The 16836-nt window shown below is 45.5% G+C and overlaps 1 protein-coding gene across 3 annotated transcripts in view; it reads left to right on the top strand.

The window, feature by feature from the left end:
• The window catches only part of LIMK1 (LIM domain kinase 1), a 147859-nt gene that overhangs the window by 115280 nt on the left and 15743 nt on the right, over window positions 1-16836 (top strand). For all 3 annotated transcript variants that reach the window (XM_050169397.3, XM_055065653.2, XM_055065652.2), the window contains one exon: window positions 5718-5872. In XM_050169397.3, coding sequence (XP_050025354.1) covers window positions 5718-5872 — 155 coding nt within the window. The remainder of the gene's footprint in view (window positions 1-5717; window positions 5873-16836) is intronic.

The following is a 16836-nucleotide window of genomic DNA, read 5'->3' as shown; positions in this document are numbered from 1 at the left end:
AATTATGACTTGCCTCGTCGTACCACATTTCATATTCATCTCTTTGCTGATGACTGCGTAATTTTTCCAGAAGTAACTAACAACCATGATACAGCCACTCTTCAATCTGATCTTGATGCTATCAGTGCATGGTGCAAAACATGGTGCATGGAACTAAACACAAGAAAATGCAAGTCAGTGTAAATATCCACACTTAATAACACCCTACCAGCCTATTACATCTATAACATTGCACTCGATTGTGTTTCATCCTATAAATACCTTACTGTTCATGTCTCATCTGACCTTACCTGGAAGACACACATTGCACATGTAATAAGCAACGGTAACATAATGTTAGGCTACCTCTGACACTATTTTTCATGTCTCCCGCAGTCTCTCAAAGTGATACTCTATAAAACACTTATCCGGCCTAAACTCGAATATGCCGCCTCAGTTTGGGATGCTAGTCAGAATAACTTAATTTATTCAGTAGAAATGCTGTAGAATTCCACATGACTCGTATTCTCCAATTATAACAGGACAACCAGCATCACTACAATGAAGTCTGACCTACAATTAGCACCCTTAGCATCACGGCGTAAACACTTGTAGCTCTCTCTTTTTCATAAGATATATCATCGTCTGGTACTACGAAATGAGCGCCTTTTGGCACCACATTACATATCATCGTGGCTTGACTAGCAACACAAAGTTAGTATTTCGTCTTATAGATCCTCTCCTTCTTAAACTCATTTGTCTGCATCTGGAGAGTGGGATCACCTTCCCTTAACTGTTGCCTCCATAAGTGGTGCTAACCATTTTAAAGAAACATTATGTGACATTTTGTTTTGGGCATTCTTGTTTTCTCTGCGTTCATAACTATTGTTTGAATGATCTTACTGTGAACTGTGCACTCTGATTATTTACATCTCTTATGCACCTTGGTTTATGAATCTACGTACGTTTAATTATGCAGTTTACATAATTAGAAATAATAATCATGTACTCTGATTTGTGATACACCAAATTAGTGTAATTATTTCCAGAAGAGGGTTGTAGCGCCGAAAAAGACAACACGTAGCAAGCGAAACGGGACAGGCGCAACTTCTAACTGTTTATTCACCGCGTATACGAATGAATATGAGGACAAAACAAAAAAGGTAGCAAGAACTAAACATGCGCGAGGGTTTTTTTTTACAAAAAAAAAGCGGGTAAAAGATAGGTGAGGCACACACGTATCTCACGCCCGTGTATCTAAACAAGCAGTTTCATTCTTACAAATGGAGATAGATGGGGCGCTAACACAATCAATCTATCAATCTACCTCCATTTATAAGAATGAAACTGCTTTTTTAGATACACGGGCGTGAGATACGTGCGTGCCTCACCTACCTTCTATCCACTTTTTTTGTAAAAAAAAAAAGCCTCACGCGCATGTGTGGTTCTTGCTACCTATCTTGATTTGTCCTTATATTCATTCGCATACGTGGTGAATAAACAGTTGGAAGTTGTGCCTGTCCCGCTTCGCTTGCTATGTGTTGACCTTTTCGGCGCTACAACCTTCTTCTGGAAACATGCACCAACTAGCTCCATACAAGTATTACTAGTGTAATTATACTAGTATATTTTGGTTGTTTGCTGATGCTGTTGTGCATAATTTATACACAACTTATTCCCCACTCCTCTCTGTAATGCCACTGGCCCTGAGGGTACAAAAAACCAACCAACCAAACAAACAAGTAAACTGTCACTGATTAAGGGTAAGGAACTCGAGGCAATCCTTCCTATGATGTTTGCTTCTTTTGAGGCTTCCTGTCAATATACCCTATCGTGTGGTGGTTGAAAGCTAATTGATACTGAACACGGCCTCGTCTGTGAAGAGTATGCTGCATTAGCGTGGTGTGCTGCCGAAGTGTTTGAGCAAGTCCTTGCATCTTATGACCTTGGTCTCCTTTTCATGTGCTCTCTGAGTCTATAAGCTCTCTGAACCTTGTACTTGTGCAGCTTCGCTTTTACAATTCTTCAGATGGAACATTAAGAAATTCCTTTGGTTTGGGCCATTTGGCTTTATTACAACTGATTTCTGGAGGGTGTGGGAAGTTTTGTGCACCCTGTGGGGGGTATGCCATGGTACCACCACTGAATTCATTGTGTCCCTTGCCAAACATGGCCATGTGTGTAATGGTCCAAACAAATACGTGGCCTGACGTATCTTCAGTGCTGCACAGCACGTACATTGACAATCTTGAAGGCCATGCCTAATACTGCATCTCTCCACCGCATAGTACAGTGAAACCTTGTTAAACCATAGTTGGCCGGAACTCGGAAAAAGTACGTAATAAATGGTAGTACTGCTTAACCAAAATAACGTGGGACCACCCACTTGTTCAAAAAGGAACTAAGAGAAAGTGCAATAAAAGAGCAGGAAACATGCAGTATTTATTTACTTCGCGCGACAAACGTCTTTTATTTTCGTCTGGTGCTGCGGCGGGCTAGCAGCGACGACGGCGGCCTCAAACTTACTCAAGCTACAAGGCAGCTTTTCTACCAGCCCCCTCTTCTCGGCAAACACCCGCATGAGGCTGACGTAATGCGCAGCATCTGCCATTGTCGGGCCTGAATTGCCCGTGCTGTCGCTTTCCAAGTCATCATTATCACTTTCATTAGGTGACACTTCAGCAATAACAGAGGCAACGATGGCGAAAAGTCAAGCCTCGTAGCCGACGTATTTTCCCGGTTGCAGCAGCATTGCTGAGCAACTTCTCTTTCGCATTCCAAATGCCACGCACTATAGGTCCCTCTTGCGTGCCAGTACAGACCTCCTCATCCCACATTTGACAGTACGAATGATGCCAAATTTTTCTTCTATGCTGAGCACCCAGCTTTTGTCCTAGCTTGCACGACAACACAACACAGGGCATAACGCTTCGACTTCGGCACGGCGCCGAAATGATGTTGATATGGCTCCACTCTTTCAAGCGCCCTCTGCATTTGCACTTGGTGGCCGCTCCAATCGCTGAGGCTCGTTGTTCTGCTGGGCCGACATACCGGCGTAATTCCGCGACGAAAAGTGGAAACACTACGTGTTAACCGATACGTACGCAATAATCTTGTACGGCTTATGTGGATACAAAACGCATTATGTTCAATGGCTGCTGAGTCGGGAATTTGACTTTAGTACTTTTAAAATGAAACAACTGTTTAAGCGGGTATGATTTAACAGGGATTTACTATAGTGACTAGAAGGGGGCAGCGTGACAGGCGGGAACCAGCTGGCTGCACAGAGTAGCGTTGAAAGTTGTAGATGGCGCTACTTGCAGCTGGTGTGCAGCTTTCGTGGCTTTTGAAGGGGGCGGTGCACGGCAGCTAGCATGCGCGTCACGTTCACTTTGCGTCGCGTTTGTGTTTTGTAGGGTCTTTGGGGCCGTCGATGCCCCTGCCCTCACCACAAACGATCATGAGTGGAGAGCCACCACTGACAACCGGTTCAGAGTCAGAAGGGGGTGAGGTGTAGGAATTGCAGAACAGGTCAATGCGCCTGCGCAATGGCGTGTGGAATGCCCAAGTCCCCACAATATTTAATGTAAGTTCATAGATGCATTATTAAGAAGGGTGACACTGTTTTGGAGAGCAGATAATGGAAAGATGCGCTCTTTGCAACACCGGAACGCGCAACAGATGTTTAGCCGTGCGAGTTAAAAACGGAGGATGGTCATATTTGAAGGCCACTCTGGATGAGTTAGTCTTTGGCTTGCATGGTGTTAGCGCTAGCAAATGTGGACCGTGAACAGACTGAAACGCCTACTTTCAACTTTTGTCATTCGGTCATCTGCCGCAAATGTAGCCAGTGCGCGCAGAGAAAATCATACACCCGAACAGACAAAAACAACGCTGGGGCTGTGCACAGTGAACTGGAGAATAACGTCACCACGTCGTTCAGCTCACTATCTGTGTCCGCATGCGTTAGCAACATGCCTTTTAAAAAGCTTTAGATTTGTAAAAAAGAAAAATACGTACATATGTGGGCACTTTGACGAACCTCAACATGCGCTAAATATTTTCTATCACTGCTTTTGTTGTACAGGTCCACAAGACGAGAGGAAACACTTTATTACGTAGCACAGTATTCCAGATGCACACATCAGACTGAGCTTAGCAGCAGGCTCTACTTCACTCTCTTCAACTTGATATCTTTCTGGTTCCCTTTAAAGAGCCTTGTCGTTGTTCAATGTGAAAAAGCACAGCCTAGTTAACACGACAAACTGGATCATTTTTGCAGTGAGCTGTTTGCGATGGAACTTGAATCCCACTTGGCGGAGTGTTGAACTGCTCAAGAACTGTACAAAATCATGCACACTGAAGGCATAAAGCTTCCCTGTTCAAAAAGAATAAAGTGAATGCATCCTCTAGCACTTTAATGAGCATGGCTAACTCATCTCCAGGGTACAGTAGGCCTCCCCTGTCAAATTTTTGCATGAACATGCTGTCTGCATTGCATTCAGCTGCTTCTCTGGTGACTACTTCCCCATTTATCACATGCCGAATGGTCCTTTCGACGTACCTCTATTTGAAGTGCCGTTTGCAAAGGGCATACTATTGTTAACTCCTTGTCAGCATGTTTGATGTTTCAGACCACAATTCATGCTGAGCTGTGTCTTTAGCCGGTCTAAAAGGGAAGCCCTGGCTTTCTACTTTCTGTAGCCGCTTCCGCACCCGGGTACTAAACATGTTCGTGCTTTCGATGCCATGAGGGCATGCTGCATTGCCTAATACTTAGAGCATGAACAGCACAATATCATGCACTACACACATCAAAATAATCACAGTGGCACATGTGTGATGCTTCCCAGCTCCCCAGTGATCATGATCGATGTGGAAACAAGCACGATCTACACGCCTGCACTGGCCCGGCAGACCTCACTGGTGCTACACTGGCAAGAGCTGCACCATGGCTTCTCCTTGCACACTAGCATGCTTCAGCGCCTCTAGTGGCACTGGGAAATTTCATTGCTCATTGTGCCTCTCCCTTGCACGGTGCAGATATGCCACCAGTTACACTGCCCCCTTCTAGCCACCATAGTTTTACTGTATCAATGTAAATGGCAGTGCTGGCATTCATGATGACCATCATGACCATCATGACGGCCTTATTTTTTCCTACCTGCATTACCATTTGTGATAATAGTGCACAGAAAAAGTTCACCTGTCATAAATGTTTGTATTTGTCGCTTTCTGTCTTTCCTTTTTTTCTTGCTTCATGATTACTCTTATTTCAGGCTTCAAACTCGGCAGGGATATGCCAGGCTGAATTCTGTCTCTGATTTAACAATTATTTGTTCTTCTATGGTATTGTCAACAGTAACTCTATAATGTCTTTGTCTTTTGCTGCATTTTTCGGCTGTCATTGTACAACCAATTTGCAGTCGAGAAATGCAAGCAAATAATTGATCCTGATGTCTAACTAATCAGGCCTGATTTGGTACCCCTTTACCAACAGTCTTTCGTTGCCTACAGGCTACTTGGGTGGCTGCCATAGTGAGTGTCCTTAGCTACAAATATGGCAGCACAATAGGGCACTGTTTTGCAGGTGCTCAAGAATGGGGTTGCACAAGGCACGAAATTTGAGTTTTTGCTCTTGGCAAAATGAGCGGTGTCCTATGCTGTGCTTTGATTTTGTTGCATTGCCTTGTACAGTGATTGAGAGAATTGGTGAAAGGCAACTATTGCTTTTTCAGATCATTGGCAGAGTGCAGGCTGACCCTGACTACTTGCCCCGAAGCAATGACTTTGGCCTCAACACTGTTGTGTTCAAGGAGAAGTTTTGTGCAAGCTGTCCAGAACCTTTCTACCACATTGCCTTCTTGTGCTGTGATGTTGACCCAGAGAAGAGGTGTGTGCTCTCAACCAATAGGAGCTTTAGTTGGACTAGTTGTTGCTAATTTTTTTAGAATAAGTTTAGCACGATGCAAATGACCAAACACACAAAGAAACACAGAAGGCACTCCAGTTTGGGACAGCAGGATAGACCTAGGATGCTGCTTGTTCTGTGTCTCTTTGTACGTGTGGTCGTTTTCTTCGCAGTAAACTTGCAAATAAAACAATGCGTAGTTAATTTAGTCTGGTGAAATACTCCTTGAATACTCCATGTTTATAATAGGGCTGAGGAACCTTGGTTCTTAACAGAGAAAAATGAAGAGAAAACATTTCCTAATTAAATTTTTCTCAGCTCTCCTTTCAGAGTACAGATGAGAAAAATGAATTGCTTTTAAAATGACATGATGAACGCACATGCTTGAAATTCTTGCTTCCTTGGAATAACTGACTATATGAACAGCCTCAGCGAAATTGATGAAACATTCACTTTATTGACAAATACTCGTGGTGTACTTCTTTGCATAATTGGTTCTGGCTGGTCAACAGCTCACAAGAGGTTTAAGTGGGGGACAAAATCAATATTTGTTTGGTACAGTAGGCACATATTGTAAAATAGTGACGACACCAACATTGCTGATGCAGAAAACATTTTGCCTGGAAAGGAGTTGGAGGTTTGGTTGGTGGTTTGGGATTATAAATTTTTCATTAAGGGGCCCTAAACCACTTTTTATCGAACTTGAGGAATGCGTTTGAAGTTAAAATAGACGATTTCAGAAATACTTTGCCACAAAAAGTACTTCAATGCGTTCAGCAGAAGCGTAGTTATTTACAATCAAAGGTCGCTTATGACCCCCTTCGCAATTCGCTTGCTCCTTAAATACCTTGTACTGTGAAGGCTACGACGGAGTGAGGCGTGCCCGCAATGCTATTTTTGATGTTAGGGCTTACAATGCGCCAAACGCAGTTGTTTTCAGCGAGTGGACTCATCGAGGCACCTTGTGGTGTCCATGGTATTTACGCTACAAAGCAGACCGCAGCTACATGCAACTGATGTGCGCAGGCGGAGAATTCCCTTTGTGCACGACAGCCCTTGAGTGCGTTCTCTTGCTAATATGCTCCAGTCTGACTGTGCTACGAGGTGTGGACCAGCTTTGTCCTTCACCAGCTTGACCGACGGATAGCAGCCACATCTAACTCGCATTTTTGAAGCGTTATCAATAAGTCTGCCAAGGCGTTTAACCAGGAACGAACAGGAGTGAGCGTGCACTGCAAGCCTGTGTGCGGTCTGACCTTAAGTTGTGCATGGTTCTAGGCTAGCTGAGTGTTCAAAACTAGTTGAAATTACTGAGACCCGGCAGCTATGACAGTGATAATCAAGATGTCCAAAGTTTAATTCCTACGCGGGCGAACGCGGCCGAGCGTGAAAAAACAGTAGTCCTTTTTTTTCCGCAAGTACATAATTTAGGCAAAAGCAGATTCTCACTTACTTCAGCCTGTTTATTAAACTGCGTTGATAAATATACACAGTAACAGTAGGAAGAAGTGCGCTGATCCAAACGCCCTTCTTGATTCATGTCAGCTATTAACCAATAGCAGCTGTGTGTGGGACTATGCTATATGACAAAATATGGTGCCTGAAAACAGTGAGGAGAAGGCTTCTTTTGAAATAAGATTTTGAGGAAAATGTAACATTGTGTGCTGCTTGCAGGCTGCATGCTCTGTGCACCACTGCGAAATTTGACTGAGACATTCACAGCAGCATAGGCTATACATGGACTGTTTTTTTTAACCAAGTCTGCGGGGTGGTTCAGTACTTCTTTAACAATTTTCTTGCTTGCACGTACTATAACCCTGTCTGTCATATTGCAGGTGTTGTTGGCAAAAGTAACAGATGTGAAATCTAGGTTTTGAGGAAATCTCCTGTAGTAGGGAATGATTATGCGCTCTAGCTGACATCGATCACAGAAATGAATGTTTAAAAGAGAGAAAAGACATTTCTGCTCCCATACAGGAGCCTTCTTCATTATGTGGACAAGCGATGTTTGCATATAAGTTTTACCCACCTGAACTGCCTAACCTACAGATTGGTTCACCTTTCGTGTCACAAGTGCTCCACTGTGTTTATGCTGAATCAGCAATCCCAAAGGATTTGCACATCGTTGGGTGCAAATGCGTGGCTGTGTTTTGTTGCACTGAGTAACAAATTATTTTTTTTCGCTCTTATGTCTGGCAACCACACAATTTCTGAGGGTCAAACAAAAAGTAGTCTACGTTTGCTCGTGCAAGTACATTGGCAGCGCACGCTTTGGGATGTAGCCCAACGTAATGTCGGTCGGTGTATGCCACATATGGCACAGTTACGCTACATTGGTGAAAATTCGACGCTGTACAGCCTTGTGTCTGACGCAGTCAGCAAGACCGGCGGCGCTCGATGCTGGCTTACAGCTTGGGTGCACTGAAGCGAGCGTACTGAGTTTACAGCTTCGCCAAGTACAAAAAGTGCTCGCTCGCCATGTGCATGCTCGCGTGCATTGCAGAAATAGCTGATCACCACACTGCTGCAGGCCACGTTCAACACACCAAAGTATACGAGGGTGAAATTTTAGGTGATCCTCGCATTGCCGGTGTGACATATCCGACTTCGCCGGCCATTGCCTGCAAATTTGCTGGAAATGCCAGATTACATCCGCGATTTTAAAGCGATGGATGTTGCTTTCCAGACTCGCGTGAAAAGAATTTCTAATGTTACGAACCTCAACCATGGTATCAAGATGACAACACACCTTGAAGACCTGCAACTCAGGAAGCAGATTACCTGTTCCAGTCAGATCATGGTGCTTAAATGGGCTCTCCACGTGCCTGGGGCCACGTAATCCACAGAATGCTGTTGGCCTCAGTGAGCCACAGCAAGCTCATTGGGTTGGCTCATTGTGGCATCTACATGGCCACTGTATCCATGCTACACAGCTGACGCAGCTACATGCAACTGTAGTGGCCAACTGTAGTATGTAGGACAGGGCTGGAGTGTGTGCTCATGTGCTCCATTCTGGCCATGCTGCGTGGTTCGGACTGGCTTTGTCTTGCACTAGCTTGTCCGACTGTTGGTAGCAACATTGAAATTGTATTTGGAAAGATTGGTTGCGCTTTCTAGACTATCACAAGGAAGATAACAGGACAGGCGCCTGTCCTGTTTTCTTCCTTGTGATCGTCTAGAAAGCGCAACCAATCTTTCCAAATACAATGAACCAACTTGCCCAACAACGCATTCTGCTAAAATTCAAATTGTGCATTTTGAAGTGCTCTCAATAGCTCACTACGAAGTGGTGTTTACCAAGGCATCTAGCCAAGAGCGGCTAGGAGTGGCCAGGAGTGGCGAGGCCAATAATAGCAAAGTTAACCTTTTTTAAGGACAAAGAAAACATTCTGATGTCAGCATGCAAACTCAAAGGATCGCCATTTGCCATCAGTGAAGATTTCTCCCCAGCTACACGGCAGGTGAGAAGACAGCTTATTGCATTCAAGAAGACACAGAAAAAACAATTCAAACTAACAGTTGACAGGCTGTGCATAGACAACAGGGCATACATATTTGATATCGCTACTGACTTTGTTATTCCTTCCAGTAGATAGCTCAAGGGCAGCACGTGCCCAAAAAGCCATAATCGGTCTAACTCCTATCATGCCTTTCCTCCGGTATCATTATCGTTCTCTAAGATTCGAAGCCTTGTGCGTAAATGCATCCAGCTTTCTTCCTTCCTTGAAGACAGCAAATCTCACATACTGACATTAACTGGAACTTGGTTGTACCCGGATATCTCTGATAAAGAAATATTTGAATGTGTTCATGACTACAACATTCACAGATATGACCGAAAGGATAAGAGGCAGCGGCGTCCTTCTAGGAATAAGAAAAACACTTCTGTCCTATGTAATTAACTCATACTCTAACCTAGTGATTATCTGGGCTGCCTGCATGTTCTCATCCTCACGAATACTTATGGGTGTATGTTACCGACCCCCAAATTCTACGAATTTATTTATTAATAACTTGTGCAACAACATAGAATCAGTGATAAAGCTTCACCCATCTGATGCCATCTATCTGTTAGGAGACTTCCATTTTCCTCTGATCAACTGGGTTAACTTTTCATCCTGTAATACTTCAACAGAATTTATCAATTTAACCTTAGATTTGAACATGTTTCAGGTTGTTATGCAGCCTACACAGAGTAATAATATCTTCGATTTAATTGTCACAACAGCTCCTGAGACAGTTGATCAAATTGTGCCTATTAATGGTTTTAGTAATCATTCCTTACTGCAAGTAACTCTCAACGTACCCTCATCTTCTATAGGTTTCGCTACTAAAAAAATACGGAATTAAAATGCTATGAATTCGGAATTAGATATATTCTTTTTCCACATGCTGTTACCTTCATATCATAGTCAGTCGGTGGATACTCTTCAGGAATAAGATGTCTGCCTTGGTTAACCAGTACGTCCCTCTCATTGAGATAACCAATGATAAATCTAACCCATGGTTCACCAGATCCCTACACTTACTGAGAAACAGGAAGAAGCACCACTGCGAAAGTGCTAAGTGCTTGCACATGTATAAGGAAAGCTTATACATTTACTGTACTGCCCTGTCTTCACCTAAATATAAATACTTCACTTATGACCTACCATCTCGTCTAAAATCTAATCCCAGAAAGTTCTGGCACATTATAAGCCCAGATCAGGAGCGCACTAACGTTTCTTTACACAACAATAATAACGCTCCCATTCCAGATATTCACTATGCTTCTACTTTCAATACTTATTTCTCCTTCTATATTCACCACAGAAGATCAGCCTGATCTGCCGGACGTATCAGAGCTAAACTACCAATGCATGTCATCAATAGAAATATCAGTTGAAGGTGTCGCATGCCTGATAAATAACCTCAAGCTAACCACATCTTGTGGCGTTGACGACATTAATTCTGAAATTCTGAAAAACACCGTCATAGCATCTAGTAAAATTCTGTATCACATCTTCAGGCAATATTTAGAGACTGGTGTGCTGCCCTCAGACTGGAAGATAACAAAGGTCATACCCATATTTAAGTCGGGTAATAAACCCGCACCGGGAAACTACCGTCCAATATCATTAACATCTATATGCTGCAAAATGCTAGAACATGTAATTGCATCAAATATTTACAGTCACCTGGAAGCCAACAAATTTTTTTTTTTCTAATCAATACAGATTTTGGAGCTACTTCTCTTGTGAGATGCAATTATTAAAATTAACAACTGATTTGCATACTAATATGGAAGAGGATCTACGAACTGATTGTGTTTTTCTAGACTTTTCAAAAGCGTTTGACCTCGTAGCACATTGCCATTTGATTTTGAAATTATCTGCTCTTAAATTAGATTATTTTACACTAACATGGGTTCGCAATTTTCTTTCTAATCATCAGCAATTCACAGCAGTTAATAATTTTTCCTCTCCTTTTTCGTACGTTACTTTAGGTGTACAACAAGGCAGCGTTCTTGGGCCATTACTATTTATAACATACATTAATGGCTTACCGAATAACATTTCCTCACGTGTGGGCATTTTTGCAGATGACTGCATTCTTTATCGTTCTGTCAAGTGTGCCGATGATCATACAATCCTCCATAAAGATCTAGAACTTATTTCTCTTTGATATAACACTTGGCTAATGAAGCTTAACATTTCTGAATGTAAAATTATCTCTTTTAGCCGCAAGCATACTAAAGCTATGTTTCTTTATCAGATTAATAAGATCACTATTTTGCATGATACTGAACATAAATGTCTTGGTGTTAACCTAACTTCAACTCTTTAGTGGTCAATGCTTCGAGATCATTAGGGCACATAAGACGCAAGTTACATAATTCTACTAATGACATTTGTAAACTAGCTTATCCAACATTTGTTCAACCTCAGCTTGAATATGCCGCATCCGTCTTGTCTCCCCATCAGAACTACTTGATCGAAAAACTCGAATCTATTCAGAATAGGGCTGCGCATTTTATTTCACATTGTTATGACTATAACAAAAGCATCACACAAATTAAACTCGACCTCTCACTACAACCCTTGCATGATCGTCACAATATAGCCCTGCTATCATTATTTCATAAATACATCCATAATACAGCACCATCAGTTCTGCCTCTTGAAACTTCACATTGCAGGTCCCACCGGTTGTACAATCAGTCCAATTTCATGTGCATCTACAGAAAGATTAATTCATTTAACAATTCCGCTCTTCCAAGAGCCATTCGCCTTTGGAACGATCTTCCTAAGGCCATTGCTTATGAGAGTGACCAAGAAAATTTCTGGCATCTTCTAGCAACGAATTTTTCAGACTCTACATAACCTAAAGCGTAATGTTTTCTTGCCTTTCCTGTTACTAATGTGCTCCTATCCCTTAAATGCTGTTTTGTTATAGCCAAATATATCCTGCTCGCTTTGTAATTATATTGATTATATTTTACTTTATGAAAGTTTCTTGTTCAGTGAACTCTCGCATTCAAAAGCATTCTGTTTGTCCATTGTACAATTTTAACACCACATTACTGTATGTTAGTGCATTTCTTACACTGTATTTTTTGTATATGTATTCACATATGTATTCTAATTATTGTATATTATGATCTTTCAGTGTACTCACCCTCCTTACACAATGCCTCTAGGGGCCTGCAAGGTATCTTTAAATAAATAAATAAATAAATAAATAAATAAATAAATTTGAAATGCAAATTTTTGCTTTATTGCAACCTGTTTTTAAGCTGCATCACTAAATGCGCATACTATCAGCAGGAAATAACGTACTGACCAAACACGTGTCTTCATTGATGTCAACTATCGTATATCTATAACCATCTATATCTATCGTATATTGACGTGTGTATTTGTTTGTCTTTATCGGGAGACACGTTTCACCGCCTAACAAATGTTATCGCACAGCGCACGACGCACCTGCATGTATCGGAAGTTTCTGGAATGTTATCGACGGTTCCATCCGCTGTCTGGGACCGAACCTTGTGTGATTGCATGTGTGCACGACGCGAATAATGTAGGACTTTGTGGAAGGCACGCGGGTCCCAGCGATTACTCTGGAACATTCGACGACTGATGTATAAAAGCCGACTTGCTTGACCCGCTGATCAGATTTTCGACGATCGCCAACCGTGTTCGCCGCTATCGTTGTGCTATAAGTGTAGCCTGTTTTTGTGGGCACAGGTTTGCGCAATAAAAGTTACTTTTGTTTTTCACAGTATTGCTACTGTTTTCTTCAACGTCACCACCACGTGACATCTGGTGGAGGTGCTTGTGCGTTCATGTACCGAACGCCCCCACAAAGCCGCAATCCAATCCCGAAGCCCGAGGACAAAACCAACATTGCCCAAGACCAGCGTGCTAGCTGCCGACTGCAAAGACTGCCCCCAGAGCACGGACTTCTACCTGAGACGACAAAGAAGATCATGGCCAAGACAAGCCCAATGGCTGCCTCAGCGTCCCCCATTATCCTGCAACAACATCGGCAACCACCGACCTTTCATGGAGCAGCGACTGAAGACCCGGAATCATGGCTGGAGACCTACAAACGAATCTCGACTTTTAACAACTGGGACTGCGAACACAAGCTGCGGCATGTATACTTTGCCTTAGAAGACGCCGCCAGAATGTGGTTTGAGAACTGGGAGTCGACCTTGACAACATGGGACCTCTTCTGTAGCGGCTTCCTGTGCACCTTACGAGCGTCATGTGCAAGGAAAGGGCCGAAGCCATGCTGGACGCCCGAATGCAGCTACCTAACGAGAATGTTGCCATTTTCACGGAAGAAATGAACCGCCTGTTCTGTCACGCCGACCCAGATATGACCGAGAAGAAAGTCCGCCTTCTCATGCGTGGTGTGAAGGAGGAACTCTTTGCCAGAATAGTACGAAGCCCACCGAAGACCGTCGACGAGTATCTTCGCGAGGCCACTAGCATCGAGAAGACACTCGAGATGCGGAACCGGCAATTCAACCGCCGCACAAACTCGACAAGCTACGCCGGAGTTCAGCCACTGTCCACCGACGACCTGCGCAAGACTATCCGAGCGGTCGTGCGGGAGAAGCTACAGAAGCTGTTCCCGTCATCACAGCCTCAAGTGGCTTCGATTGCCGACGCCGTACGTGAGGAGCTCCAACAACAACTCGGAGTAGCCCCTGAATCACCGCAGCCTCAACCGCAAGCGATGACATACGCCGCTGTAGCCCGCCGTCACGTTCCCCCTCTGCGCCCACGGCAGGGCCCAGTGACGACACAGTTCCGTCGTCCAGCACCACCCCAGCTGCCAGCACGCCAACCCGTCACCCCATGCGGCATTCCAAGCAAGAATGACGTTTGGCGCGCCCCTGACCACCGTCCGCTTTGCTATTACTGCGGAGAAGCCGGGCACATCTACTGCCGATGCCCATATCGGGAGATGGGACTCCGAGGGTTCGCCGTTAACGCACCACGACCACAGATTGGGGAATGACCTCACGATATCGCCGACTACCTTGCTGCCACTCAGTGAACCCTCGACGACTGTCCCGTTCGCCGTCACCAGGCCACTACCTGTTGCCACAGTGCCGACCATACACCGCTCTGCGAGCCCTCTCTGCGAGCCCTCTCTGCGGGGCCACTCTGCGAGCCCATATCCGGAAAACTAAAAGCAGCAACCAATGGAGGTGCGGTTGCTGTTCGTCGAACTGACGAAGATCCTCCGTTGCCGACAAAGATGCCGTAGAAAATACCGCGACAATATAATGACACGCCGCCGTCCCGACAAAGTCTGGGACCAAAGAATACGACGACGAAAGACGACCTGACGACGTCACATACCAGCCACCGGTCAACGCGACGCAGCCGTGATCCGACGCCAAGACTGAACTGTAGTGCAAGACAAACAACCACCGACCTCGACGTGCTTCTCGACGGCCACGCAGTCACCGCCTTGGTCGATACAGGGGCCGATTACTCCGTCATGAGTGGGCACATCGCCGCCCAGTTGAAGAAAGTTAAGACTGCATGGGAAGGCCCCCAAATTCAGACCGCTGGAGGACACCTCCCAGATATGACCGAGAAGAAAGTCCGCCTTCTCATGCGTGGTGTGAAGGAGGAACTCTTTGCCAGAATAGTACGAAGCCCACCGAAGACCGTCGACGAGTATCTTCGCGAGGCCACTAGCATCGAGAAGACACTCGAGATGCGGAACCGGCAATTCAACCGCCGCACAAACTCGACAAGCTACGCCGGAGTTCAGCCACTGTCCACCGACGACCTGCGCAAGACTATCCGAGCGGTCGTGCGGGAGAAGCTACAGAAGCTGTTCCCGTCATCACAGCCTCAAGTGGCTTCGATTGCCGACGCCGTACGTGAGGAGCTCCAACAACAACTCGGAGTAGCCCCTGAATCACCGCAGCCTCAACCGCAAGCGATGACATACGCCGCTGTAGCCCGCCGTCACGTTCCCCCTCTGCGCCCACGGCAGGGCCCAGTGACGACACAGTTCCGTCGTCCAGCACCACCCCAGCTGCCAGCACGCCAACCCGTCACCCCATGCGGCATTCCAAGCAAGAATGACGTTTGGCGCGCCCCTGACCACCGTCCGCTTTGCTATTACTGCGGAGAAGCCGGGCACATCTACGAAGATCCTCATTACGCCGACTGGAATCAGCGTGGCAAGAATTACTGTTCATGACCGGACTTACCCTGTGTTGCAAATGGGTCGCAAGCCCCAAGGGTAGCGTTGGCCTGGTGGCCTGGGGCACAGCTGGAAGCATCCGAAGGTCCTGGCAAAGGATGAGTCGACTGCTAACAGAACAACTTGTTTATTCTAGCATCGCCAAAGAGCGGCCAGTCAGGTCGACCGAAGTGGAGAGACGGGAGAGCACGTTACTCGACAGAAGAAATCGGAGCCTCTCTCGGCGTCCGTGGGCTGCTGCTTTTATACTCTCGGAGTCGAGGGTAAGAAGGAACGGCTCGGGATGAGGCGCTCGTGACGGCGGCGCCCGGACACGTTGAGACGAGAAGCGACGCATCCGCCGGGCCGGCGCCGGTCAGACCTCCTCGCTTGACAGTTGGAGAGTTCCTCTCCCCGGCTGCCGCGCTTTGACAAGCGTGGGCACCAACATGTACACACACACACGAAGACACGTGGCATTGAAACATGCCTGGACGTGCTTGGCAAGAAGCGTTGTGGCAGCGCTGAACGGGCCAAAATGTCCGCCGCTTTGAACGAAGCCCCGGCGTCCGTTGCATCCGCGCCGGCTATACCGCGCGTCGGAGGCGAAACGTAACAGACTGCCCCGCCGGGAGAAGGAGATCCCGATGGTCAGGGGACTGCATCTGCTGCTCGGAGGGATGTCGCTCGATGATGCTCATAACCGAAGTCAGTCATCCCTCGGCGTTTCTTGAGTGCAGCGCACAGAGAAGGCCTCGTTCTCACGTTCAGGTTCACACAGGACACTGCAAAGTGACTTCGGGAGAGTTGCCATTTTTTTCTCTTGTTCCCAGCAAGCGTTAGAACTACGCCGAAACTCAACCGCTCAGTCAGCAAGCACGACACAACCCTCGCTAAGCCATGCCAGGATCTTTCCCCTTTTATACTACTGCCTAGTTCCTTACAGTAGTCTAGCAGCACTCAGAATGCGTCCACAAATTGGAAAATTGCACTAGAAGGCACGTCATAACTTTGAAACACTAAACGAAAGCAATATGTTAAAAATCCTGCCTCAGGAAGAAAAACATCAGTAACAAATAAGTTTGAGGCTGATTCCTACGTTAGGGGCCTCGACTTAAGCCATCAGCGTTACCGTTGAGACTCCCCTTTTTGTAACGCACCTCAAAGGAATATTGTTGCAAAGCGAGGCTCCAGAGCAGGAGGCGGCCATTTTTGGAAGAGATGGTCTGCAGCCATTGGAGAGG

The sequence above is a fragment of the Dermacentor andersoni genome, chromosome 3 (genome assembly GCF_023375885.2).
Source record: "Dermacentor andersoni chromosome 3, qqDerAnde1_hic_scaffold, whole genome shotgun sequence".
In the NCBI taxonomy this organism is placed as follows: domain Eukaryota; kingdom Metazoa; phylum Arthropoda; class Arachnida; order Ixodida; family Ixodidae; genus Dermacentor; species Dermacentor andersoni.
This window is presented reverse-complemented; position numbering and strand designations above follow the sequence as displayed.